This window comes from Petaurus breviceps, unplaced genomic scaffold (assembly GCF_028583685.1).
Source record: "Petaurus breviceps papuanus isolate PSGF00001 unplaced genomic scaffold, PetGlider_PUasm1.0 183, whole genome shotgun sequence".
NCBI classification, from domain to species: domain Eukaryota; kingdom Metazoa; phylum Chordata; class Mammalia; order Diprotodontia; family Petauridae; genus Petaurus; species Petaurus breviceps.
In genome coordinates this window covers 749,594-776,677 of record NW_027185791.1, presented here as the reverse complement: position 1 = coordinate 776,677, position 27,084 = coordinate 749,594, and the positions used below count along the sequence as shown (strand labels likewise).

At 34.8% G+C, this 27,084-nt stretch overlaps 1 protein-coding gene across 1 annotated transcript in view; it reads left to right on the top strand.

Moving 5' to 3' along the window:
- SLC12A2 (solute carrier family 12 member 2) overlaps positions 1-25,659 on the top strand; it is a 131,698-nt gene extending 106,039 nt beyond the window's left edge. The window contains exons 17-27 of the mRNA XM_069087778.1: positions 1,172-1,312; positions 4,004-4,110; positions 6,221-6,300; positions 8,054-8,182; positions 11,037-11,084; positions 12,390-12,512; positions 12,654-12,765; positions 16,218-16,304; positions 18,756-18,891; positions 19,090-19,157; positions 20,864-25,659. Of these exons, the coding sequence (XP_068943879.1) occupies positions 1,172-1,312; positions 4,004-4,110; positions 6,221-6,300; positions 8,054-8,182; positions 11,037-11,084; positions 12,390-12,512; positions 12,654-12,765; positions 16,218-16,304; positions 18,756-18,891; positions 19,090-19,157; positions 20,864-20,999 (1,167 nt within the window). The 3' untranslated portion in view covers positions 21,000-25,659. The remainder of the gene's footprint in view (positions 1-1,171; positions 1,313-4,003; positions 4,111-6,220; positions 6,301-8,053; positions 8,183-11,036; positions 11,085-12,389; positions 12,513-12,653; positions 12,766-16,217; positions 16,305-18,755; positions 18,892-19,089; positions 19,158-20,863) is intronic.
- Positions 25,660-27,084: the final 1,425 nt, after the last annotated feature.

Genomic DNA, 27,084 nt, shown 5'->3' with positions numbered 1-27,084 from the left:
TCTCTCTCTCTCTCTCTCTCTCTCTCTCTCTCTCTCTCTCTCTCTCTCTCTCTCTCTCTCTCTCTCTCTCTCTCTCTCTCTCTCTTTCACTCCCTCCCCCCCCTTCTCTGAAGTTAGTTCTAGGGGATGGGGTATGAATACTACAGTACAGGGGATAACAATAGCTTTTTTATCTCTGGATTCATCTTCCTGTTATTGGTCCTTGTCCCCAAGCTGACCAGCAAATCTCAAAGCACATGTGAGTGGAATGGTTAAATGAAGGTCTACTCTGTTTCTATGTAATAAGGGTTTGCATTTGTGAAAAATTCATTTTAATTTCTTGATTTTAGAAATCCTTGCTGTTTGTGGGGTTTTTTTTCCATACTTATTTTAGGGTTATTTGTATTTAATCTAGTGTAATGTCCATATATAGGCCATACTCCTAAATTGAGATCCTGTTAAAAAAGAAATGTGTGTGTGTGCACACAGAGTGAAAAAGAACATGATTATAGGTTAGGGCTAGGTATTATACAAGCCAAATGTTGGTGGAAAATAACTATATTTAGACCAATGTCTGTTTGCTGTGAATTATCTTAAAATATTACAATAGTTGAGAAAAGTTATTTGAAAACAATTATTTAGAAAAGCTAATCTCCCTCCTCCTCTGCTGCTTTTGTCCTTTGAAGAAAATTCTGAAGAAAAAAAAAAGAGATATTTATGGTAGATGGTTCATGACAATTTAGACCCTTAGTTGTGTTGATTATTAACTAGAAATCCATACATTCCCACCTATTTCTGTCTCATTATTAGGCTAATTCAGCTTCCTTTAACATTTAAACTTCTTCATTATCGGTTCAGGATTTTCCTCATATTTCTTATGACATGATCTCTTTGGGATTTTCCTCCTTGAGTCTTCATTTTACTTAAACTAGGAGCAAAGAGGACAACATGGAAGCTTCCTCCTTTCCCATCAGTTCGTTTTAGCCTCAACTGTCATAGTTTCTTTGAATATTTTGCTGCAAATCTAGGCTTTTCATAGTAGATTTATGATAGACTTTAATTTTTATAAAAATATAACCCTGAATTTCTTTAAAAGTCTAATTTCTTCATGAAGATGCAGAGTTTAAAAATACTTGACTAAAGGTATTCACAATGGGTTTGGTTTTTGTTTTGTTTTGTTTTAATTCTAAAGGGTCCTCGCCGACAAGCCATGAAGGAGATATCTATTGACCAAGCAAAATACCAACGATGGCTTATTAAAAACAAAATGAAGGCTTTTTATGCCCCAGTACATGCCGATGATTTGAGGGATGGTACACAGTACTTAATGCAGGTAAGCTGTCCTATAACTTTTCAAAAGCAATGAAATAGCAACCTGCAGTACTTTGTTAGGGGTGTGGCTTTCTGGTAATTACAGCCATCTTATTCAGGAGGATGAAATTGGTCTTGTAGAATTTGAGACCAAGAATGGACCTTAGTGATTGTGTAAGTCTATCCTCATCCCCTTTTTAAGTAGAGAAATTGCAGCCCAGGAGAAAGTTAATTGAGTACTTTCCCTAAGAATCACATAACTGCTTAGTAGCAGAGCTGGGATAAGAATTCAAGCTCGTGATTCCAAACTTGAGCCTTTTCATTACAGTATACATTACTAGGTGACTCAGAAGGTGAAGTCACGATCATTGAGGAGGATACGAGTTAAGAGTTGAAGCCCATGATGGCATGGTTCACCCTATGTAACAGAGATTAATCTCTCTCTTAAATGACCTAGAAGACCAACCAGTTCCATATTGATCATTATTACTTCAAACTACATTTTATAAAATATTCCTCCTTCTACCAGCAAGATTAGAACTAGTCTCAACCAGCACAGTCCCCTGTCAGAGCTCACTACACTTCCTTTTCCTGTTGGTCAGCTGTGCCTGTCCAGTCACCCAGCCCTTTGTCTATTTCAGTTTTTGAACAGACCCTTGTTTTCAGGGGCGTGAGGCTGAGTACTTAATGCAAGTGGCAAAGGAGTTGGGATGGCTTCTGCTCTTTCTGAAGACTCAGTAGAACCATTTCAAAATCCTGAAGAGAAAAGAAAGGCATATGTTTGTGCTTAACTAGATGGCCTCTGAAAAACATGTGGGTTGGCTAAATCATTCCAAAAATCCCATTTCATTTCTAATGCAGCAAGCAAAATTAATTTAATTTAATGTTTAAGTATTGTTTTTGGCTAACATGATCATTTTAGTTCATATTTATTATCTAGAAGAATGGATATTCATGAGGCAAGTACCAGAAGGGAAGGGAAGGATATATAATATTGTAATATCTGAGATAGAAATCATAAAGGCATACTAAACTTTATGTAGTAAAGGTTAAATAAAAATTAGGCAGCCTTGCTAACCAGGTCCACTACAAACTTATCTCAGCTGAGTTTTTACTGAAACATCCTTTTATTTTTTTTATTTTTTATTTTATTTTTCTTTGTGCCACTCAAAACAGCAGACCACTGCTTGAACTTATGAGCAGAAAACAGTAAAAAATACAAGATACTGCTGTTTCATTAAAATACACCTCACAAAGGCCTTCCTCCAACAAGGTGTTGTTTAAGCATATATTGATATCACACAGAATTCCTTGACTAACACAACATGGAGATATCTTTCTTCATTGATTATCATAAATATTAATATCAAACTAGACTTATAACTATGTCATGGAGTATATTGCAGCCTCCAAAGGGAGAAGATAAAAGTTTTCTAGATGTTTCCATTTTCAGATGATAATTGTACTGATTTAAATCCAGCCCTGAAGCTACCAGGCTTCCTTAGTGAGAACCCTGGCTAATCATGAAATCAGCCTAGCAGCCTGCACAGGAAAGATTAAGTGGATAAAGCCAGGATTTGCCCAGATTATGGCAGAGGCAGCGCAGTGGATGGCCCACAAAATCAGGGCAGTTATTTTGAACAGGTAGGTATTGCAAAGTGCCAGTTAGACCTTGTTGTTTTGCAACAACCCTTTTAAAGAGATCTGACAGGCATTTTGGCCACTTTCCAGAACATAAATATTTAAAATCTGTAACCTTTCTTGAACATGGCCTATGTACAAGGCTCTCTTTTACCTAATGATCTCCTCTAGAATAGACTCCTTAGTTTGGAGCATAGAACATATAACTTAAATAATGCAAAGTACCATTTCTTCCATTTTGAAAGTTGGAAGCACTATACGGTGTAATATTTCATCTATTCCATATACTACCAGTATGAAGCAGGGTAGAGATGATATCCCCATTTTAGAGATAAGGAAACTGAAGATAAGATTTGTGAAAGACCCAAGACTAGATCCAAGATCATGTATCTTTTTAGCCCTTTAATCTTTTCAGCATGGTAAAGGAAGAGCCAAATTGAGAAGGGGTTCATTAGAGCCCACTTACTAGGAATAAGTGAGTTTTCAGCTACATTTTGAAGGAAGTGATAAATATGAAAGAGCAGGGAGTAAGGAGGGTATGCAAGTAGAAATGCTAAAGAATGGAGATGACAATAAGAAAATCATGCTAATAGAATAAGTAACAAGCAGGTTTGGTTAATGTAACTGAGTCTATTCTGGGGAATAATGAGAAATTGAATTAGTTTTAAAAAAAAAGTGGGGTATAGCCAGAGATAGTTACAATGCATTTAGGAACGGACGGAAGAGTTTGAAAGTTTGGAATGCAGAGTACTAGGGAATGCCCATCTTTTTTGAACGAGACAGAATGATGTTTTTTAAGGTATGTTTCGTGAAGAATAGTTTTAGCCCTTCTGTGAATTGGAATAAGGAGAGAATGGAAGTTACCAAACTAGAATCCTGGTGCTTTTAACCTGAACTTTTACAGTAACTGTAGGACTGTCAAGGAAAGATATTGAGAAATTGAGAGTGCAGAAACAAACTGATCATTTTGCAAGTAAGGTGGGAGGCTCCTTTGACTAATAATGTACTAGGTTTTTCATTTATATAAATTAATGTTAATATCTATTTCCTTCAATTTTATCTTCTATTTTAGGCTGCTGGTCTTGGTCGAATGAAACCAAACACACTTGTCCTTGGATTTAAGAAAGATTGGCTCCAAACTGATATGAGGGATGTGGATACATATATTAATATATTTCAGTGAGTACAAGATTTTTATTTTAGTACCTTCTCTGTTAGGAGGTAATGTCTGGAAACTGTCATTGTTCTCTAAAGCACAGTGTACCGCTCTCTGAAAGTCAGCATGGTTTAGTAAACAGAGGTGCCCAGAAAGACCTGAGTTCAAATTCCATTTCTGACAAGTATTGGCACGTGACCCCTGTGTTAGCCTCTCGGTGCCCTGAGCAGCTCTCTAAGAGCACGTTCCAGTCTGCACTGGTGGGAACCAGGAGTCCCCTACACCCGTGAAATCAGAAGTCTGGTCTAAACGCTGTCCTCAAGTCACCTCTTCACAAAGTCACGTGGAATGGCCCGTCTTTCTGCTTCCTGTTTTGTCCCCGTCACACTTCGGGGTGTGCAGTCTGGTAGTTCACTGATGATTTTTGCCTCATCCTTATCTTTGTGGAGTGCCCTCACAATCCGGCTGCAGGCCATGCTGCTTGCTGCACACTGATCCCGTGTAGACGTTCTGTATTCCAATATCCACATTGACTTGAGTGTTGCTTCTGACACATGGCTTCCCCTCTCTTGCCTTTCCAGTCTGTTCTCCTTCCTTACTTCTGTCTCCCGGAAACTGTAGCTTTCTCCAAAATTCAGTTCAAGTGCAATCTTCCTTCAAGAGTCCTTTCCTGGTTCCTACAGTTCTTACTATTTCCTCCTTGTTATATATTATTTTTCCCATATATTGTACATATTTTTCTGTGAGCATGTAGAATGTGTCTTGAAGGCAAGAACTCGCTCATTTTCCTATTATATCCATAACTCTTGGCGTAGTATTTGGCACATAGTAGAAATTTGTTGATTGATTTCTAGTATTTTTACAAATGTTCACCTATTTATATTGTAAATTACAGAATTCATTCAATTCAGCCTTTGGGTTTTTAGCCTGAATGGTAGAATCTCTTCTCTTTTGCACTTTTTAGATATAAAATTGAGGGGAAGGGGGTTAAAAAAGCCTTTGTTAAGCCCTTAAAATGTGCCAGACACTGTGCTGTTTTATAATTATTATTCATGTAATCCCAGTAACAGCCTTGTGAGGTACATGCAATTATTATCTTTGTTTTACAGTTGAGGAAACTGAGGCAGATAGTGGTTAAGTGACTTGTCCAGAGTCACAAAGCTAGTAAGTGTTTGGGGCTAGATTTGAGCTCAGGTCTTCTGACTCCAGTCCCAGCACTCCATCCATTGTGCTACCTAGTGGCCTAAAAACGTTGAGGAGATGGCAGCTACAACATAGGAATGATAGCATAGAGATATCTAGAAATCCCAGAAAGGAGCTAATTATAAAAGCCTTCACCTTGCATGACAACTTGTACCTCACTTTCAGAGAAATTTAGAAAGGCATCTTGGAGGAGTAGAAGGCTGACTTGAGAGTTAGAAAGATCTGGGTTTGAGTATCACCTCCAACGACTTGTGTGATCCTGGGCCAGTGCTCTAGGCAGCTCTTTATCAGTCACGTATCAAATGCTACAAATGCATAGAGTAAAACAATTCCTACCTGTGAGAGAGCTTACATTCTAAAAACTCTTAAGTTCAAGAGAAAGGAGTAACGTTGCCTAGTGCCAAAGAGAGGAGCACGTATCTGATAGTAGGGCTTTTAGGGGGGTCACTGAGCTATTGAGTAGAAGGGTTTATGTGGTCAGACGTATCAGTGTTTTAAGAATATAACTTTGGCGGCTAAGTGGAAGATGGATTAGCTCAGGAAAAGAGTTGACACAGAAAGAACAAATGGGGGCTGCCATAATATGGGGTGCTGCTGCTGTGGGGGGAGGCCAGCTCTCAAGTGGTGATTGTGTGAGTGACAAGAAGGGAACGTCAGCAATCTTGTGGTGATAGAAATAACTAAGACTCAGTAACTGATTTGGGATATATGTAATAAGGAGTCACGGATGACTCCAAAACGTAACCCTGGGTGACTGAAAGGTAACGGTACTCTTGCAAGCGTGGACAAGACAGATTATGCATGCACCCATGTGAATCTGAATTTTTTGAACCACAGAGAACTTTGGAGAATATCCAGTCCAGGTTTGTGATTTAACAGATCAGGAAACCATACCAGTATTTTATTTTTGTAACTTTGCCCTGTTTGCAGTGATGCCTTTGACATCCAGTATGGAGTAGTGGTTATTCGCTTAAAGGAAGGCCTGGATATTTCTCATCTTCAAGGACAAGGTAAATCTTATGTAAAAGAGTTTTTCATTTAAAAAAAATACAGAAAATAAAAAGAATTTTTATAGCAGTTATAAAACACTATGCGCAAACCCCTGTGGTGAGAATTTTCTAAAAGAAAAGCAGACATGAACAATGACTTAAATTTCACAGTAACTAAAATGAAATGTCTGCAACTATAGCTTTTTTTTAAAGTTTTCCCTATTTTCATATCTACATAGAAACTTTATATGCAGATGATAATTCCAGTAACGTAAATATACCTTGCCCCTTTTCGTAGGCATCTTAGAATTTATGTATCTTCAGAAATAACATTGTAAAATCAGTATTTTCCTAAAACTTGATTATGAATCCAAGATTACATTTTGCATTTATGTAGCAAAAGTTCTAAAGAATATCATGTCATCTTTTAAAAACTGTGAAGTATACATTTTTGAAGTTCTTGGAGAGCTTTAAATGTTTAATACATGCTTCAAAACCCAGAAAAATCCCATATACACAAGAAATTAAAATTAAATAAAACAATGGAATTACAGATACTTAGCAATACCAGATGTTTCTTAATAAGGGAAATCATGCTGGATTTGGAGTCGAGTTAAAAGAGACCTGGGTTGAAATCTCAACTCTGCTACTTACTGTCTGGCCTTCAGTTTACTCTTTTGTAAAAAAATGGAGTTATACTCTTTAGGCCCCTTCCGGCTCTAACTCTCTATGCTTCTGCAGCCCCAATTTAAATATTTTCTTCCATCTTTCTTCCTCTCTTCTCCCATGCCAGTACCTTAAATCCAGAAGAGTCTGTATCATATTGTCATTCTTTAAATGTCTGCAGTAAACACTTTTAAAATACACAACGAAAAGTGAATTTTTCCTTCACTTAGAGGTTACCTTGGCAAAATACTGTGTATGTTCTTCATAATATCTTTTACTGTCCTCTAGGACATTGTGTTGATTGAAGTTTAACCACTTAATGACTTAAGTGTTAACTTTGAAATGTCATTTGTTTATAACAAGTATAAAAACTATTGACAATATTATCATTATTAAATATTAAAAGATAAAATACTGATTTTTCTGTTCATTTGAACAAAATGAAGTACATTATGTTTATGTGTTATAAAGTTTTATTAATTTGTCTACAGGTTCTGAGTAGTATAAATACTTGAAAGAATTGAACTGCTTGGTCACTTCTGATTAACCAAAAGATTGCTAGATTATAAGAACATATTAGAATTGAATCACTATGTCTTTTCAACTCAAGAAAGAAAGGACAATGAATTTAAAACTTTGTTCTTGGGCCTTGATCTTACAGTTGAACTGATACAAATAAATATACTATAATCAAATCAAATAAATATTAAGTGCCTACTGTATGCAGTACTGTAAGAGACCTGAGTGGTGATGCCGTTTAAATAAGACAGTGTCCATCTTTGTACAGTCTAGCAAGCATGTGATCACAAAGAAAATCTACAGACATACATTTTAAGTTTTTCACATGTGTAAACTTGCTCATAAACTTATGACATGGGTTTATATTTTCAAGGAATCCTATTAATTATTGTAAAGTAGATATCTAACCCATTTTTAGGAATGTAAAGACATTCATCAAAATTGCATCTTTAAGTTTACTAAAATAATATGTATCATTTAAGTAGACCTAAAAAGTGAAACTTGTTTTGACCCCTGAAGTGAGATTCCTAATAAATCTAACACTTGGGTGGGTTGGGTTTTTTTGTTTGTTTGTTTTTAATATTCCCAGAAGAGTTATTATCATCTCAGGAAAAATCTCCAGGTTCTAAGGATGTTGTACTCAGTGTGGAATATAGTAGAAAGGCTGATGTAGATACTTCTAAACCATCTGATGAGAAAAGTCCTGTTATGCATAAAGGTAATTTCTCAAATACTGTTCGTTCAGAGTAATTATAGAAGACCTTCATTTCTGCTTAATTTTAAATTTCTCCAGAGAAACATGTTCCTAATAATTTGTCATTTATGATCAGTATGCTATCTAATATAGTAACCTTTGCCCAATACTGTACTGTTTATTGCAGTTAGACCATATTTCATGTCTGGTACAATCTTCCATTTTGTACTTCCAATCGCAGATGTTAAGTTGCCCTGAAGAATTATTCTAGGTATATAGGAGCTACCCCCACAAAAACTACAAATACTTAAAGCTAATATAATATGCAACATTTGAATTTAGATTAAATTAGAAGAAAGTCAAAGAAGGTTCAAAAGTTGAACACTGACCTTATGAATCAGATGTCTTTGGATTCTAATTACAGTTCTGCTACATTGTGCCTTTGGGAAAGTCACCGAATCTCTTAAATGTTTAGTTTTCCAAGCTGAAAATGTGGTGGTTAGGGTGTTATTGTCCCTTTTAAGCACTAGCATTATCTGGTTATTTCTTTATATATGGCACTGATTATTCTTAAGTAATGTACTATGTAAGTTTTCTCAATTTAAAAAGTTCTTGTTACTTTTTTTTTGTGGAATAAGAAATTTTTTTAATGGTCTTTATAGAATCTTCAAAAATGAGTATCATGGTTTATCTAGAGAGGAACATTAGTGTAGTGAATAGAATACCAGCCATAGAGTTACGACTCTTGTCATACATACCAGCTGTATAACCCTAGACAGGTCACTTAAGTTCTCAGTGCCCTGGGCATATCCCTAAAAAACGGTAGGTTGCAGATAAAATACAAATCTGTCATCGGTCAATAAAGGCTCTGTACTGGTAATGCGCACCTACTCCCACCCCTCCCAGCACTGCTTTCCAGAAAAGCTGCTCTAACTTTGACCCTTAGCATCGATGTATTTAACTACCAAGTATTACGCTGTGCTGCGTACGTGTCTGCACACATGCCTGTTGTCTTTTCCTAGCCAGTAGGAAGAACTTGACCGGTAAGCATTTTTGTAAGTTTTTCTGCATTACAGGAAAGTTTCAGATAACTGATTCCACACATTTATGCTTTCTGTTTTCATTTTCAAGGATGAAAAAGCTATGAATGACTTCCAAATCTGACTCTCCACCTTGACTCTCCCACCTCTACTCAATCTAGTATCTCCATCTGTCATGCTGCCAGCTTAACTAAGCTAAACATGAGAATGCTTTGTATATCACCCGTCTATACATATGTATTCCCTTACTTTTCATCCCTATTAATAGTCACTTTCCTCCCAAGTCCCAGATCTTAATATGCTGTTTCACCACCTACTCTACACATTTCTGCATGGCTGATATGTCTACATTTGTGAAATTCATCTCTTCTTCCTGTCTCTATTCATCTTCCATTGAAATTTTAATGTTAACTTTTTTTTGTTTGTGCTGACCAATGGTTTTCTCATTTAAAAAAAAGTATTTCATTTTGCCTCTTAATTTAGACTGTCATCCTCCCTTTGGGTTCTTTGCTCACTTCTTGGTTAATTTATTTCTTCTCCTTATATTTCACTTGCATTCTCTTTATTTTGTTCTCTCTGCTGGACTTCTAGTCATATTTTCTCTTGCCAAAATACATGCATTTTTGTCTTTTATGCAAAATAAGTTCCTCTCATTTCTATTCAATATTGGCTTTTTTCTTGTGCATAAAATATCTTTTCTAGTCATTCTGCAAAATTCTTTAGCAATAGGCATTTACTTTTCAATTTTTATCGTCTAGCAAGTTCATATTTATTAGGTGAACCTCAGTTCTAAACATAAAACATCAAGCTTCCTTTGACTATAAATCTTTAAAGGCTGGGTTTGTGTGTTCATTCCTCTGCTAATATGAAAGTATATACCCAAGCCACTAACTATTCTATGAGGGTCCTAATATTTTTTATCTACGTGGTCAGTCAGTGGTTTAAAAAAGTAGACTTTTCAAAAAGTAGTATACCTACTTTTGAAAGTATTAAGTTAATGAAATAACCTTTATTTTAATTTATAAAAGTTCAGAACATTATTCAGTCAGATATATTTAAAATGTAGCTGTGCTTATATATAGTTGAAGGTTTTGCTTCTGCTTGCTTATGTAAATTTTCCCAAAACAGCAACCTGTGACAAGCTTAACTTAAAGTCATTTCTATTTAAAGCAATAAACTAAAGAAATGCAAGTTTAAATATGTAACTAGGATTTAATTTTTTGGTTAATTTGAATTTGAAGATTTGATTTATACAGCAATTACCTATACTTGAAAGAATTTTTCACTTAAATTTATAAAGAAAAAAAACTATTTGAAAAATCATACCCTATCTCTTCAAATTACCAGTTATTTCTTTATATCATATTTGGGGGTTTATATGGCATTAAAAAATTATTCCCCTGTCACTAAGATTACCTTTTAGTCATCAGCATAGTAGTATGTACAATAGCACGTTTGTAATTATGTGATTTACTTACACATATATTTAATTTCAGCAATTTTGCTATAGCTTAAATTCTACAGTATAAAGTTATCTCTTCTGATGATTTTAGTTAGGAGATTTTTTAACCCCAGTGGAAACTTTTGGCATTTTTTTGCAGGGACAAATTTAGGGAGTTTCTTATTTTCAGTAGTCTTAAAGTTGCTGTCCATGATATACCTGCTTTTAAAATCTTAACTCCTTAGTACAAAAAAACTGGTTCTTCAATCTTTGCTTATTATCTCATGGACTAGTTTCATACTATGTTTTGTTTAGATGTGTGTTGTTAATTTTCATTATTTTATTAATAATACAAAGGAAATTAACCTCTATTTTGTATTTTTTAAACAAAATCTAGATGAGGAAGAGGATGGCAAGACTCCAACACAGCCACTGTTGAAAAAAGGCAGGCATTCTCCATCTTTGTGTTACCGTCCATTTTTTCCATGCTGTTAATGCCATTTTTTTTTTAAGTCTTTATCTCCATGGTGAAGTTGTAATACAGTTATTTGTGAATTACAGATTAGAGAAATGATCACTGATTATTCCAACTACATAAAGCAGTTCCATGTAGCTAAAATGAAATCATATAAATAAAATTGTAAACTAACATGTTATTGGAAGTATTCAGATCCTGAAAGTTAAGATTTTAGTAATTGATTGTTTTTGTTTTGGCCCATGTATTAGATAATTAGGAATAAAAAATGAAGTGTCTCATTCATGACTATACACTGCATCCATCTAAATTTTTTTTGTAATCAAACTTTAACTTTTATAATATTTTTCATAGTTCTGCTGAGCCTTGGGAGATACATAATCATTATTGAATTAGAGGGTAGAGGTGAGAGTTTGGAGGAGTCTGGTTTGGTAGCCATATTATTGCATCACGAATAGTTTTGTGCTTTGCATACATGCCATAACATTTTGTGGTAAATGTTATGATTTAAATGACAGTAATTCTGTATTGGTGACCAGATTCCTCCTGTGGATTTCTGCTTTATAAAACTGGGTAGTATTTTCACGAGTAAAGTTATTGACCTACTCTTAGAGCTCATTTTTCCTTTGTTTTGGTTCAAAGATCCTGGAGAACATAGTTATTCATCTCTAGTACATAGTTCATTTCAACCATGTTGTAAGTGGGTTCTTTCCTAACTAGTTGCCTATGTACTATAATAGCAGGTTGTGGGATTCATATCCCAAACCTCTTCCCCACCCCAGATTTCAAGATATCAAATACCCAGGCAAACAATGAGCAGAATGCTTCTCAGTGGGTAGTTTTGACTGTAAATTATCTTTCATAGATGCTTCCATTTAGTTCTTCAATTTACAGCATACTTTTAAAAAATGTCCTTGTGGGTATCAAGTCATTGACAGGCCAGATTATGAGTTAAAGACCTCAGATTATCCAACTAGTCTAAAAGATTAAACAGTTTTCTTTTTAATTGTGCTTAGAATTTCCGGGCCAGTTACTATTTTTTTTTTAATTAAGTTTTGTTGGTACTTTCAGAACATTAAAAATTCCCGGTTTTATATAACTACTTTTAAAATGTTTAAAATTCTGGGAGAAACTACATTTATTATAGTATGATACAGTGGAAGAGTAAACAACACAATTTTGTGCACAAAAGTGAAGAGACGGTATAGAAGATAGTGACTGAACAAAAGCAAGCTTACGGGTTTTTTCTTACGTATTCTTGTTTCCATCCTTCAGAATCTAAAGGCCCTGTTGCCCCATTAAATATAGCTGACCAAAGACTTCTGGAAGCTAGTACACAATTTCAGAAAAAACAAGGCAAAAATACTATTGATGTCTGGTGGCTTTTTGATGATGGAGGTAAGGTTGCTTCTGATTTCTTTATTGATGCTTTTTACTAAAAATGTTTTCAGTGATTGGCACACAAGGAATTATTAAAAATAAATCTACATATAGAGTTGAATGTACTTAATAACCTATTATATTTCATTATTTAATCAGGTTTGACCTTATTGATACCTTATCTTCTGACTACTAAGAAAAAGTGGAAAGACTGTAAGATCAGAGTGTTTATTGGTGGAAAAATAAACAGAATAGATCACGATCGGAGAGCGTAAGTTACTTTGAATGAAAATGAATTTTGCTTATTTAGTGGGGTGTCAATGTTAAGAATTTTCCCTGAAGACACATGTAAGATAAAAACTACAGAGAGAAAATTCAGAACACTTTCATTTCAAATGAACATTATACTTTAAACTTTTGATATTCTATTTGGCACTGTAATTTAAATGTTTTAAATCCAATGGGAAAATTGCTTTAATGAATTTATCTTCAACAAAATTTGGGCACACATATATGAGTTTTTATCTCTTTCTTTAGAATTTAGTCCACTAAATGACATATGTGGTATATATAGAGAGAAATAGAGATACAGATGCACACATAAATATATAATTTCTTTTTATATTTGGATTAAGATTTAGGACCTATCAAAATTAAACACTGGTTGAAATAAGATAGGACTTCTAAATAATATAATTACTTTATCAAAAGTATCTGTGAATAGCCATGTTGTTCTATGTAGTCCCAATAATTCTATCCTATGTCCAGACTCAGTTCCAGGAACTAGAGACATTATGCAATAGCTAGCTTCTATGCCTCTCCATATAAGAGTAGAATTTTAAAGTATTTAGAAATAGTTATATCTTCAGCAGTTACTGAATGAAAGGAATATATGTAATTTCTCAGTTATATATGGCATCTTAACACAAATGACCATATAATTCTGTCAGTATATTAGAAAAAGCTTTTGGGGGCGGCTGGGTGGCGCAGTGAATAGAGCACCAGCCCTGGAGTTAGGAGGACCTGATTTCAAATACGGCCTCAGACACTTAACACTTTGCTAGCCGTGTGTCCTTGGGCAAGTCACTTAACCCCAATTGCCCTGCCTCCCCCCCTCCAGAAAGCAAAACAAAACAAAACACTTGAAATAATACAGTATCTATCCATTATGTTCAAAACATGGAAAGGCTTGGGAATGAAGGGGCTGGCTTAATGTGGTTACTAGGTTCTATAACTGAGAGCTAGCATCATTTGCAGTGGTTAAAACATTAGAACCCTTTCTAGTAAGATTAGTGGTAAAGATTGGGGACACTTGTTTGATATTAATATAACCCAATCTCAATAAGACAAGAAAACCAAATTAAAGAAATTAGTTTAGGCAAAGAAGAAGGAAAATTACCACATTTGCAGATGATATGTTGGTTACTTAGTGTTAGAGAAATGTAGATTCCACTAAACCAATCAAATTACTACCTTCATCAAAGGATATGAAATTAATCTACAAAATTAGGACCTTTCTATATATTACTAACGAAAACCCAGTAAGAAGCAATCTTTTTTAATAGTCCATTCAATATAATTACAGATTGTATAAAATATCTGGAAATCCACTTACTAAGACAGTAATCATATGAATATAGTTATAAAACTCTACAGAAATAAAGGAAATTATAATTGATTGAAGAGTAATTAATTGGGATTGGGCTGTATAAAATGATAAAAATAAAAAGAGAGCCATGATTAATTTAATGATTCAGTGTCCCACCTCTCATATCACAAGTAGATTGCTTTATGGAACTAGACAAAATGACAGAAATTCATCGGGAGGATCAAGGACCAGGAAACTAAAAGAGAATTTTTTTTTTTTAGTGGGAACAAAGGGAGTCTTGCAGGACTAGATCTCAAAATATACTTCAAAGCAGTAATCATCAAGATTATTTGGTACTTCTTACATAGTGTCAAGCAATAATAATTAATTGTACACAAAAACACAAGAGCAGTTGAACATAGTTTGTGGCAAGAATGCCAAATACTACAGAAAATAGTCACAGTTCAACAAAAACTGATAGGAAAATTGGAAAGCAGTCTGAGAGAAATTAACCTTAATGGACAGATTAAAAGTATAGGGAGTCTCATAAAAACGTGGTGAGTTCTTGGCCAAATATGGGATAGAGAGGATGGATCATAAAAGATAAATAATTTTGATAACTTAAAATTTTTCATGAGGTAGCTAAATGGTGCAGTGAATAGAGCACTGACTCCAAGTCAGGAGGACCTGAGTTCAAATCCGGCCTTAGACACTTGACACACTTACTAGCTGTGTGACCTTGGTCAAGTCACTTAATCCCAATTGCCTTGCGTTCCCTCCTTCAAAAAAACAAAAAAGTTTTCATTAAAAACAAAAGTAATACTGTTAGAGAATTAGAAGGGAAACAGTGAACTGAATCTTCATAGCAAATTTTTTGGATAAAAGTCTAATATGTAACATATAGACAATATATACAAAAGAACCATTCTCTAATAGATAAAAGGTCACCAGAAAAAAATGTAAACCAAAATTAAAATTCTTCAATTCATAAGAGAAATGAAAATTAAAATAATTATGATTCTTACTTAAATAATTATGGTTCAGCCTTTCTGGGAAGCAGTTTGGAACTATGGCCAGAAAGTCACTAAACTGCACCCAGTGATACAATTACCTGGTATATAGCTAAAATAAATGAAAGAATGAAAGATCTACTTGTACAAAAATATTTATACCTCCCTTTTTGTTCTAACAAAGAACTGGAAACACGTTGGGTTTGGTTGAACAAACTATGGTATACAGTGTTATTGTGCTGTGAGAAATGACAGAAGGGATGGATTGTGAGAAGCTTAGAAAGATTTGTGTGAGCCTGATGCTTAGTGAACAGGAGGAGACTTAAAATAACTTGTCCAGTAACCATATAATGTTTTAAAAAGCGAGCTTTGAAATCAGAGCTCCAGTCAGTTCATTGATAAGTCATAACTGCACAGAGCCTCGTGAGGAAACATTGTTCCCACCTCTTGGGAGAGAAGTAGAAGACTGTAATCACAGGATGGGACCTATTTTCTGACAATCAAGCATTTATTAAGCTCCTACTGTGTGCCGAGCAGTGGAAATACACAGAATGAAACAATTTAAAATCTCAAGAGACTTTTATGTGCTTATTATGAGAGAGACGAGACCATTTTCTAGGGGGCAGTTTGAGGGAGATACAAAAACAAAAAAGAAAATACTGTCAATGAAATCTTTTTAAAATCTATAAAAGAGAACAGGAGTTCAGACTAGAAGGGTAATGTCGGTATTACCATGATAAATTGAATATGCACCTTTAAATAAAAACAAGCTATGTGTATAAGAGAGGCACTGTTTCATGTGCTACCTCATTTCCTTTTCTCTTTGTATGTAGAAATGTTCATGTTTGTTGAGGTTAAGTCCATAATTTAAAAAACAAAACAGCCTTAGCCCAAGGTCAAACTAATTTTGAGGAGGTTGGGAGGGCAGTCCATGCTGCATGAATGGACAAAAGGAAGTAGAAATAAAATGCCCTACTCTCAGAGAGCTGAAGCACGTGCTATAAGGTTCTGTTAAATAAATTTAGAAAGACAACTTGTTTTTCAGATCAGCTAGTTTCAACCTTAATGTGAGAATTGAAACATTTCTTAAATCTTTAAATCTACAGCTTTGTTTCTCTGTTTTAGGATGGCAACTTTACTTAGCAAATTCCGGATAGACTTCTCAGACATCATGGTCCTGGGAGACATTAACACAAAGCCTAAGAAAGAAAAGTAAGTTGCATAAATGTCTGAGTAGGTCATGAATGTGTTACTCAGGTGAATTCATGGGGAGAATATTCCATTTAGAACTTAAATCTTTTTCTAAAAATGGGGGAAGTACTGAATTTAGAGTCTGAGAAACTGGATTTATCAATCCTGTCACTTAACTACCTTTCCTGGGGCTTCTATTTCCTTATGTTGTACATACATTGAGAAGGATTTGGTTGAAATGATCTTTAAGGTCTCTTTCTTCTCCAAGTCATTGGTCTTATGACTTCTTTGTTGACAGCGTATACAGGAAAATTATTTGGCTGTACAATTAATCAGGCTACTGATTTATTATAGATAATGACAAAAAAAGAACAAAATTAGAAAAATAAACATGAGATGACATGGTGGGTATTTGAATGGCTATCAACACCAAATATCACCATTTTCTAAGGAAGTAATCAATACAAATCAACAGCCACAATGAGGAGGCCAAAAAAGCATAGGAACCACAGCAGGTAAAAAGAAAAAATCAAATCAAAACAAACCACTTGACTTTGTTAAGTGGAGAAATAAGGCAGTCCTGGAATACCAAATACTGAACAAAGAATCATTGTCAAAAATTCTTTCATTTTCCTATCAAATAATCATTTACACTATTTCACCTATAAATTTCATTCATATTCTTTCTAGTATAATTAGGTAACTCACAAAATTATCGAACAGCCTAGTAAATACTTACTATGTTTAAGCACTTTAAGCATTTCAAAAACATTCCAATAAAGGAAAAAAATTATCAGGAAAAAAATAGTTAATTGCTTTTCTCCACATAAAAATAGTAGGAAATGACAGGAAGGGTGATTACATTTTTCTCAGATGATCATTTCACTTACAAAGAGTTTAACAAGTATTCAGCATTTATTAAATTACTATGAGTAAAGCACTGTGCCATTTTTTTCAGAGGCAATGGATTGAAAGAAAAAGCTGTGAATGTGAAAAAACATTGATTGGTTGATGAATGTACCTCTTTTCTGTTATCTCTAAATAAATGCTTTCCTTTCTAGCTAGTCAGTTCAACTGTATAATAATGCTATTTGACATGGTTACAAAGATGTATTCTTCGCAATCCAGCTATTATTTGTAACACCCTACCATAAACTTTGATTTCTGTTACTATTCATTTCTGTTTTCCAACCTTTTTTTCTAACCTACCAAATTTATTTTAACCATTATATTTAACCATATATCTAGTAAGTAAACATATTATTCTTCTTTCATTTATTTAAAAACATTTCTGGAAGTTCACAGGCTTCACTAGAACACTAAAATTAATTTTTTAAAAATGATTCATAACCCTTGCTCTAGAAGCAACAGAGTGTGAACCAAAGTCAGAGCAGCAGTGTGTCCATGGATATGTATATTGAGAATAAATACAAGGACATTAGGAAGAAATGGTACTACATTCTACTAGAGATGACCAGTGTCCTGTGAAATAAATATTAATTGCTTTTCAATGCACAATAAAATAAACTCTGTAAGCTCGTTAATTGTCTCTCCAAGGAAAACCTGTGACAGAACCACTTTTCCATCTAATGAAACTTTCTTTTTGTCTTGTTTCACTTACAGCAGGAATTTAAAATTTGATATGACTTGATACCTCCAGTAATAAAATCACTCTTTGGTCACTGGACAAGTATCTCACATGCAGAGTTTGGTTGTACAATATTAATATTCATAAAGAGTTAAAATGCCGTGTGATTCCTAGCATACTTACCACTGGGTCAGCATCATTTGGGAAGCTAAAACCACAGCACAGGACTCAGCCATTTTGTAATTTTTGGTTGTTTCATGGGATGTGGCTAAAAACTTCTCACTAGTGGCCAGTCGTCTAGTAATGAGCCACTGCACATTAGTTACGCTGGCCTTAGAAAGCAGACAGTCTTAACACAACTATACTCGAAGCCCTTCCAGAATGATCGAACCTGCTAGAGTTTGAGCTCCATGTGTATGGCTAGAGCCCCCTCTAGGCCGTGAAAAGTCACAGAATTCTTTTTCCTTAATTAATTGGAGATGAGAAGCAGCAATGCAAAGGACAGTCAGTTGTGGGGGAGTGGGAGCAGTGACACAAGGAGGGTGCATCGCAGGCATGGTTACAAATAGCGTAAAAGGGGGCGATCTGTCCCCAGCAGAGTCCAGGCTGGGCCCCTGTTGGCCCCTGCTGGAGTTAGGGCCCATGATAGTGTGGGGAGAAGAGGAGAAGGGTTGTCACACGTTATCAGGCCAATAGAAGAATGGCAGGAAAGAATCCACCGCCCTCTCAGCCCAGGGGTGCCCACCCACTGGGACGAAGCTTGCCTAAATAGAACATCAGAGTAGGAGGTTGTGAAGAATTAGGAAAAAGTACTTAGAAATGTCTTTTGCCTTGTAGAAACATTGAAAACGATAACTAATTTTAAATGCTTTGTTTCTTTGAAGTATTGTGGCTTTTGATGAAATGATTGAGCCGTTCAGGCTTCATGAAGATGATAAAGAACAAGATATTGCAGATAAAATGAAAGAAGATGAACCTTGGAGAATCACAGATAATGAGCTTGAACTTTATAAAACAAAGGTATTCTTTCTCTTCCTTTACGACAAGTCTCCAAAGACAAGTTGCTAAAGAATTTTTTCTATCTTGCACAATCTTAATCTGATCATTTGTTTATTTACTGTCTCATATTTTAGCTTTCTTTTGCCATTTCTAGAATTATTAACCATGACAAATGCTAATTTTCTAAATTGAGACTAATTTTTCTCCTTTGCCTTTTAGACATACCGCCAGATAAGATTAAACGAGTTATTAAAGGAGCACTCAAGTACAGCTAATATAATTGTCATGTAAGTAAAATGAGCAGTATACCATTGTTTGATATGCTTTTTCTGGTAAACTGTTATCTATTTTAGATGGATGAATGGAAATTTAGGTAGATAGATAATGTCTTCATGTGTTTTGGTTTAGATTTTTGGTATTGTGTTCTAACGTACATTTTAAGTTAAGTGACTTAATAAAGACTGCCTTTTATAGTAGTGAAAAATAGGTATCTGCTCCTTAACTTTAACTACAAAAACTTTTTAATATCAAATATGATGTTGAATTGGTTTAGCTTTACTTCTGTCACTTTAAATATAAGCATCTGTAAATCCAGTGCCATTTAGCCAAATTCCTTGCTATGTTTTTCCTACTTAAGGGAACCTTTTGGACATTTCATTACTTATTAGAAACAACCTTCAGTGTGTGAACAAAAAAAGTAAAATAACCCTTATCTCTGATGTCCTCAAGTTTTGCTGGTTTCTAGACCTATAAATGGGAACAGTCAGGATGCATAGTGGGTAAAGTGCCAGATCTGCAGTCAGGAAGGCTCATCTTCTTGAGTTCAAATCCAACCTCAGGTACTTACCAGCTGTGAGACCCTGGGCATGTCACTTCAACCTGGTTGCCTTAGTTCCCTCAGCTGTAAAATGAGGTAGAAAAGGAAATGGCAAACCATTCCAATATCTTTGCCAAGAAAACCACAAATGGGGTGATGAAGAGGTGAACACAGTTGAATAACGGTTAGACCTATGAGTGTAGGGGCAGGTAGGTAGCACAGTGAATATAGAGCACCGGCCCTGGAGTCAGGAGGACCTGAGTTCAAATTTGGACTCAGACACTTAACACTTACTAGTCCTGTGACCTTGAGCAAGCCACTTACCCCCAACTGCCCTGCCTTCCCCCCTCCAAAAAGGAAAAAAAAAAAAAAAGACCTATGAATGTATCCAACAAACCCTTCTGCTAGAAATTCAGAGGCCTAACTCAGATCTGGTGATTTGTCACTTGTTTTCATTTGTCAACAGCAGGAGTCACCCCATTTTCACTTTACTTGCATTTCCACTTCTTTCTGATTTGGAGCTTTTGTTCAAACAAAGGAAAAATTAAATATTTTAAAAAAGCATTAGTGAATTGAAGCAGAGGTTTTCTTTTACTGAATAACAAAAAATAATTATTTTAATTTAAAAATTGTTTAACTTGTTCAAGTAGTTTGCCTTAAACAACTACTGTTAGTCAGTAAAAGATTTTCTGGGTAGGAGATAGAGCTCTAGAGCTGGAAAAGACCTGAGAATCCATCAGCCCATCTCCTACATTTTATAAATAAAGCAGCCGAGGCCCAAAGAGACATGAAGATGATCTCTAACTGTCATGCGTAATGTCCTTTCTTGCCTTAGTTTAAGTAGATGAGTAAGCTATATCTATGTTTCTTTAATTGTTTGAAATAGAAGTATCCTTTTTTTTTAAATGATTTCTTTCTGAGTGAGCAAGGAAACATACAGTGATGTGGTTACACATCAGGGTAAAATGTGTGCATCTTTATGGGAAAAAATTGTTACTGTCTTCCTTTGGCCAAACTTGAAAACAATTAGGATGGTAAGATTATTGTTGATGCGGCAGAATGAAGTAGTTGGTAAGTTTTTCTTGAATTTGTGTAATTTGGTTAAATATTTTCTTGTTTTTATTAACATGAAAATTTTTTAAATTCTGTACTGTTGTGATTTTTCTTACTCTTTAGGAGTCTCCCAGTTGCACGAAAAGGTGGCGTGTCTAGTGCCCTCTACATGGCCTGGTTAGAAGTTTTATCTAGAGACTTGCCACCAGTCCTCCTTGTCCGGGGAAATCATCAGAGTGTCCTTACCTTCTATTCCTAAACACCACATTATGGACAGCCCTAGGGAAATGGCACTGCAGTCCCTAGGAAAATGACTTGAAATCTTCTATGAGACTGCGATGAGGTGGCAAAACAGTGACTTTTCTTCCATAATTTCACTGATTTGAAAGCACACGGGGAAGTCACTCCATTTGCATGGTTTTGGAGACTTCAGTTTTATTCCTTATTGTTGGACATAAGATTTTTCTTTGCTACTTGAATAGCAATAAAAGTGTGTTTTTATTTTCAATTGGTGAAAGAAATATAGATTTATAAAAGCCTTTTAGCCTTGAGGTGCCTTCTGAGATTAACCAAATTTCATCCATATATACCCTCTTTTATAAATTTATATAGAATATCAAACTTTGCCTTCAACTAAGACTGTAGCTCAAATGTAAGTTGGTTTCTAGTCTCTTCCATCTTAAAATGAATGCTGCTTTTCTGTCTTCCATTGAGCAGTTAATTAGTTTTTTAGTACTGTATGTTTTTTATTACTGTACTTATTTTTATGGTCTCTGTTAGATGTTAATGGGGTAAGAATTAGGGCAGGTCTTGTCATTTGAGATGAAACACAAGAATCAGAATGTATGCATGTACAAAATGTAAACCTTAAGGAAAGAGTTGTTCTAGCTTTTATGAAGCTTTGTATTATTAATGTCATAATTTCCAATTAACTTAAGAAATGTCAAAAGATTTATTCTCCATAGTTTTATATGACATTGAAAACCATATTCCATTCTACAGCCTAAAATACACATAATTTTAAATTATTAGAGGGGACCTGTCCATGTTTGTCCTTCAAATCTGAGTGATTTTGCAGTAAGAACTTAGGTTTCCTGTAGGAAATTTGGGTTAAGTGATGCCATCTTACAGAGTATTTCAGTAAACACTATGTGGCATTCTACCATTCTTTTTTAAATCATACAATTTCTTTAGTTTATCATCAAAATGGTTAAATGGACCACTGGTTACTTAGTGAAATGTTTTTAGGCTAATTCATTCATCAAATACACTTAGTCTTAATATACTCAGGTTTGAACATTTAAATTTAATCCATTCTTAATATGTAAAGTCCATATTAAAAACTGCCAGGTTGTGCTTTTTGAACACTTGTTTTGACATCATAGTCTACCAGTATATAGTAGTGATAATGCATAAGTATTATCACTGGAAGCTTTCTATACAAATTATTAATGTGAATTTTTTCATTCTTTTATATTCAAGAAAATATTGCCTAAAAACATTTCAGGAGTTTTAAACACACACACACACACACACACACACACACACACACACACACACGTATATCATATATATGGTATATATATTTTATATGTATGCATTATATATTTTATATACACATATACAGCAAACTACATGTTACTTGGCCATATTGCTGGTTGTTCAGCAGTGTTCAGTGATCAAAATTCATTAGCTAACAATTTTGTTAAACATAAGATGAAAATAAATTATCATATGGTTTAAATGAACAAAGTTTTAGTCATTTGCAAGATCCATTGTAACTACAGATGACTATAATTTGTGATAGTGAAGTGTTCTATAATTCATCCACATTGCTATTCAGTCCAGTTATTTATAAGTTTTGAAATAGTTTTAAAAATATTTTGTTGTTCTCCAGATCTTTGAATTTTTTCTTCTTCCAAAACTGCAGTTTTATTAATTTTGCTGCATGAATACAAAGTAAATTAGTTTCAGAATGGACCTGGTAATTTTTAAATGTAAAATATTAGTAAAATTGCAATATTTTGTTTTCCAAATTTGTTTTCCTAGCTCATAACTCACAACTTTATTGCATTTATTACAGGATTTGCAGTAATTGTGGGGGATAATAGTAGGAATGTAAAATTACTCAATAAGCATGGAATTGTTACCATGTTTGAAGTTTTTTTTCCTTTAAACAGATGGACAGTAGGGCATGGCTTTAGTGCTGCTATCTTGAAACGTGCACAGGTACACTTACTTTAAAAGTTTTGCCCATTCAGGAAACCATCACTTACAATCTGTACCACAGGAACCAAATGAAGTGTGTGTATTCATACATGTGTAAAAAGTATATTTAAATATGCATACTCGGGTTGGGGAAGGGAATTACAGTTAATGAAATAATGTAAGATGCTTTTCACTTAGGGATTCTTTACTTAACACTAGATACCAGGTCAGAAAGGTTCAAAGTTATTGTAGCTCTCCAATAAATTTCAGCAATTTGTTGTTAGAAACAGATAATAGCTAGTGATGAAGTTATTCTATTTTGTTTATACTGAATTTTGATTGTTTTGATGCCAAATTTTTTTAGTTCTAATCATTGGTGATGACTTGAAATAAGCAGTTGTGCATTGGCATTTGGCAGTTCATTGTTCCTGCAGACAAAACTTTATGGGGGTTTAGCTTAAGGAGCTCTTAAGTTGACAAATAACAGTAGCTGATAAAATCAATTATTTATTTGTTACATTTCATATTTGTATTTTAGGTTTCCTTTTACATAAATTCTTTTATGACATTACATATTTAAAGAAAATGAGGAAATAACTTAAATAATTGTGCTTTGATGGATAATTATCAGCTAAGTTTGAAATTGTAGTATTTTGATAAACCCATAACTGTCACATGAGTGCTTTTCTAATGCTTTAACACTGAAAATTGCAGTTTCAACTTTGTGTAAAGATTACTGCAATAAAGGAAGTGAATCCGATACAAATAATTTGTCTAGTATTTGTTTCATAAATACTATTCTCTATGCTTTGTAAATAACTAAAATGATAAGGACATTGACTAAATTTCTTTTATATGCCCTGAACTGAAGCTCCCCGGCTACCTTTTAGGTAGCAGATAATGGAGTATAACATTTCATTTCACTTTATCCAACAATTTTGAGTACCAGTGCTTAGTCAGGAAACCTTGGTGTGCTGCAAGTTAAATCCCATTATACATACATATGTGTGTGTGTGTGTGTGTGTGTTTCAAAATAATATTCAATTCACTGTGGCAAAAACATTTATAAAATAAGTCCTGGAATTCAGTGAGTTAACACGTAAAATGCTTCTTTGCAAACCCTCACATTCAATATAAATGCTAGCTAACATTTTTTTTATTATTTAGTGGAAACTTAAGCTCAACTGTTCTTAGTTCCTCCCAGTCACCAACTTATTCTTCTTTAGTAAGCATACATTTATTCAGCATTTAGTATGTACCAGACACTGTGCTGAATGCTATCTAGTTCTTTTCCCCAGAACCAATCTGGCCCAATTCTGTCTTTTACCAAACTCTGACTTTAGAATTGAGGTAGTTTTTGGTTGGCAAGTTTGATGTTTCTTGGCTTCATCTAGAAGAGTTAAATATCTGGCCTCCCCGGAAAGGGAAGGGAATAAGCATTTACATAGTACCTACTATTTGCTAATCATTGTGCTAAATGCTTTTTTTATAAATACTATCTCACTTGATATGAGAGTCTATGGACTGACCTTTGTATGGTCTGCGTTCTTCTGAAGGTCGCACCCCTGACTTGGTTCTGTCCTCTTTGCTTGAACTAAAAACAAATATACTAGTTCAGTTGCCAAGGTGAGTCTCAGCTATATTATAAAGCTTAATTTTTTCCCCCCCTCGGCTTACACTAACATCTGGATCTAATTCTATTAAATGCAATGTGCCTTAATGACCAGGCTTCATTCTCTGAAACTTTTTTCCATTTCCAAGACACCCCTTACCACCTTTAACCGCAGCACTTCCTGGCCCATCAGCTAATGGTCTTCTCTTCCTGTTTCAAATGTTTGGTTCTTTCTTGGACATTTTTCTAAATTATTTCTTTTTCCTCTCTGAGGGTCCCAGAGAAAAACTGAATAAAAATGTATTGATGGGCATGCATATCATGATGAGGGGAAAAAAAATCATTTTTTACCTAGAAAACTCAGGTTACCAGTACTTTTCTCATTTACCTCATTTCTTGTAGTGCCCCCTCACCTTATTGTCCATGGATTGATCTTCTAATACTTTAATTCAGTTCCTCTGAAACTTCAAAAAATTTTTTCTCAAACTTGTGATTTTTTTTTTTTACAATGGGAACTCTCCCTGAGGAACCACAATATAACACATACAAACCAATGAATTTTCTGCTCTGTAATAGACTTGAAAGCTGCCTAGGGCACTGAGACTGTACTTGTCAGTACATGTGTCAGAATTGGGACTTGAAATTAGTTGGTTCTGATTTAAGGCTCAACCAAAGCCTCTGTGGCTTCCTGATGTTTGTAGGATAAAATACTAATTCAGCTTGGCTTTGAAAGCTTTTCAAAATCAGGTCCCAGCTTTTTTTTCCAGGCTTATTTTCTTTCCCTGAGCATATGTACTATGTTCCAGAATTCTGTGTCCCACCACCATACCTTTATACCACATACTTGAAATTCACTCTTTCTTACCTCTGCTAGAATCTAGAAGCCCTAATAAAAGTACTGAAGTCCCAAATTATATGCTACCTCCTGCTCCTCCTCTCCCTCTTCATCCTCAGATTATCTTCTTTATATTTACTATATATGAATCTCCCTCTCCCCCCATAGATTCTAAGTTCCTGGAAGGCAAAGATTGTTTTTCATGCTGTTCTTAAATTCCCCCCAAAGCTTGGCAGCTTGTAAGATTAAAGGGTAGCAATACAACTCTGGATTATTTTGTCATCTGTGTGCCAAAGTGGATTAGATGATGTAATTCATGGTGAACAAATTGGATTTATTCCAGAAATGCAGGATTGGTTCAACACTGGGAAAATTATAAACAAAAGCTTTACTGAGATAACCTCGAGAGACAAGGTGGAAGAGTGGAGAGCTAACCTTGGAACCAGGAAAAGGCCAAGTTTGATCCTGTATGATGAAAGGCTGTATGATCCTGGGCAACTTTGTTCACCTCTCAGTGCTCTGAGTAACTCTGTGGCTTTAAGTTGCAGAAAATGTGTCAGTTTATACTGGTTAGAGGGAGCTTCCTCATACCAATTAAATTACAGACCTATTCCTTATCCCTAATCATAATACAGCAGTAAATGCAGGAAAAAAAAGACAAAAAAAATAGCACAGGACATGACATAAAAAAAATAACAGGAGTATAAAGATATTCTCAATGTGATCAAAATTCTCCATTTTAAACAAAGAGCTAGTATCATTTGCAATGGAGAAATAGATGATTTACAACCATAAATAACCTCTCTGGCAAAATAAGCATAATCCTACAGGGCAGTGGACCTTTAGTGGAAAAAGGATTTCCAAGTATTCTTGATGAAAAGACCAGAATTGAACAAACATTTGGAAATGGAACTGCAAGCACCAAAAGTAACATAGAAAGGTACAGCTATGTGATTGAGAAGGCAATGTGTGGGGATGACTTGTGTATACAAGTTGTTAATAGTGGGATAAGAAACAAGTCAGAAGTTCTCTAGTCCTAGAGAAAAGTTAAAATGACTGTAAGTGGGTAGTTTTGTTCTATTTTAACGGTCTCAGCAGTGGGAGGGACGGCCTCAGACACTTAACAAAAACTAGCCGTGTGACCTTGGGCAAGTCACTTAACCCCAATTACCTTCCAAAAAGCAAAAAAAAAAAAGGTGGGAGGGAAATCACTTGCATAATCGAGGTACATTAAGATGAAAAGTGGAGGGCAGTGTAAGGGAAAGAGCATCCCATGAAACTTGCATCTGAATCAACTAAAAAGGAAGACAACATGATCACACAGACACACAAAGACAGAAATACGTTAGACTCAGTCTACAGACATTTAGTGCCTGTTTGCCTTCAAGGAATTCATTATCTGGAGAGCCTTGCAAATCACTACACCTAACCTATAAGGGCAGGATACATTAACAATAACAATTGGGAGGCACTAGAATTAAGTAGGGTCCTTAACAGTAATAGGGGTACTTAGGAAGAGGAGAAGGCTTGATGGCATCAGATAAAGAGTGTTTTAGTTATAATGAGTTTAAGATGTGTAAGAACTGAAGATCTGGAAAGAGATTAGGGCTGGGCAAGTAGACCTGAGAAGAATAGTGGAATTTATGGGAGTTGATGAGGTCACCAAGCACAATAGTTTACAGAGAGAGG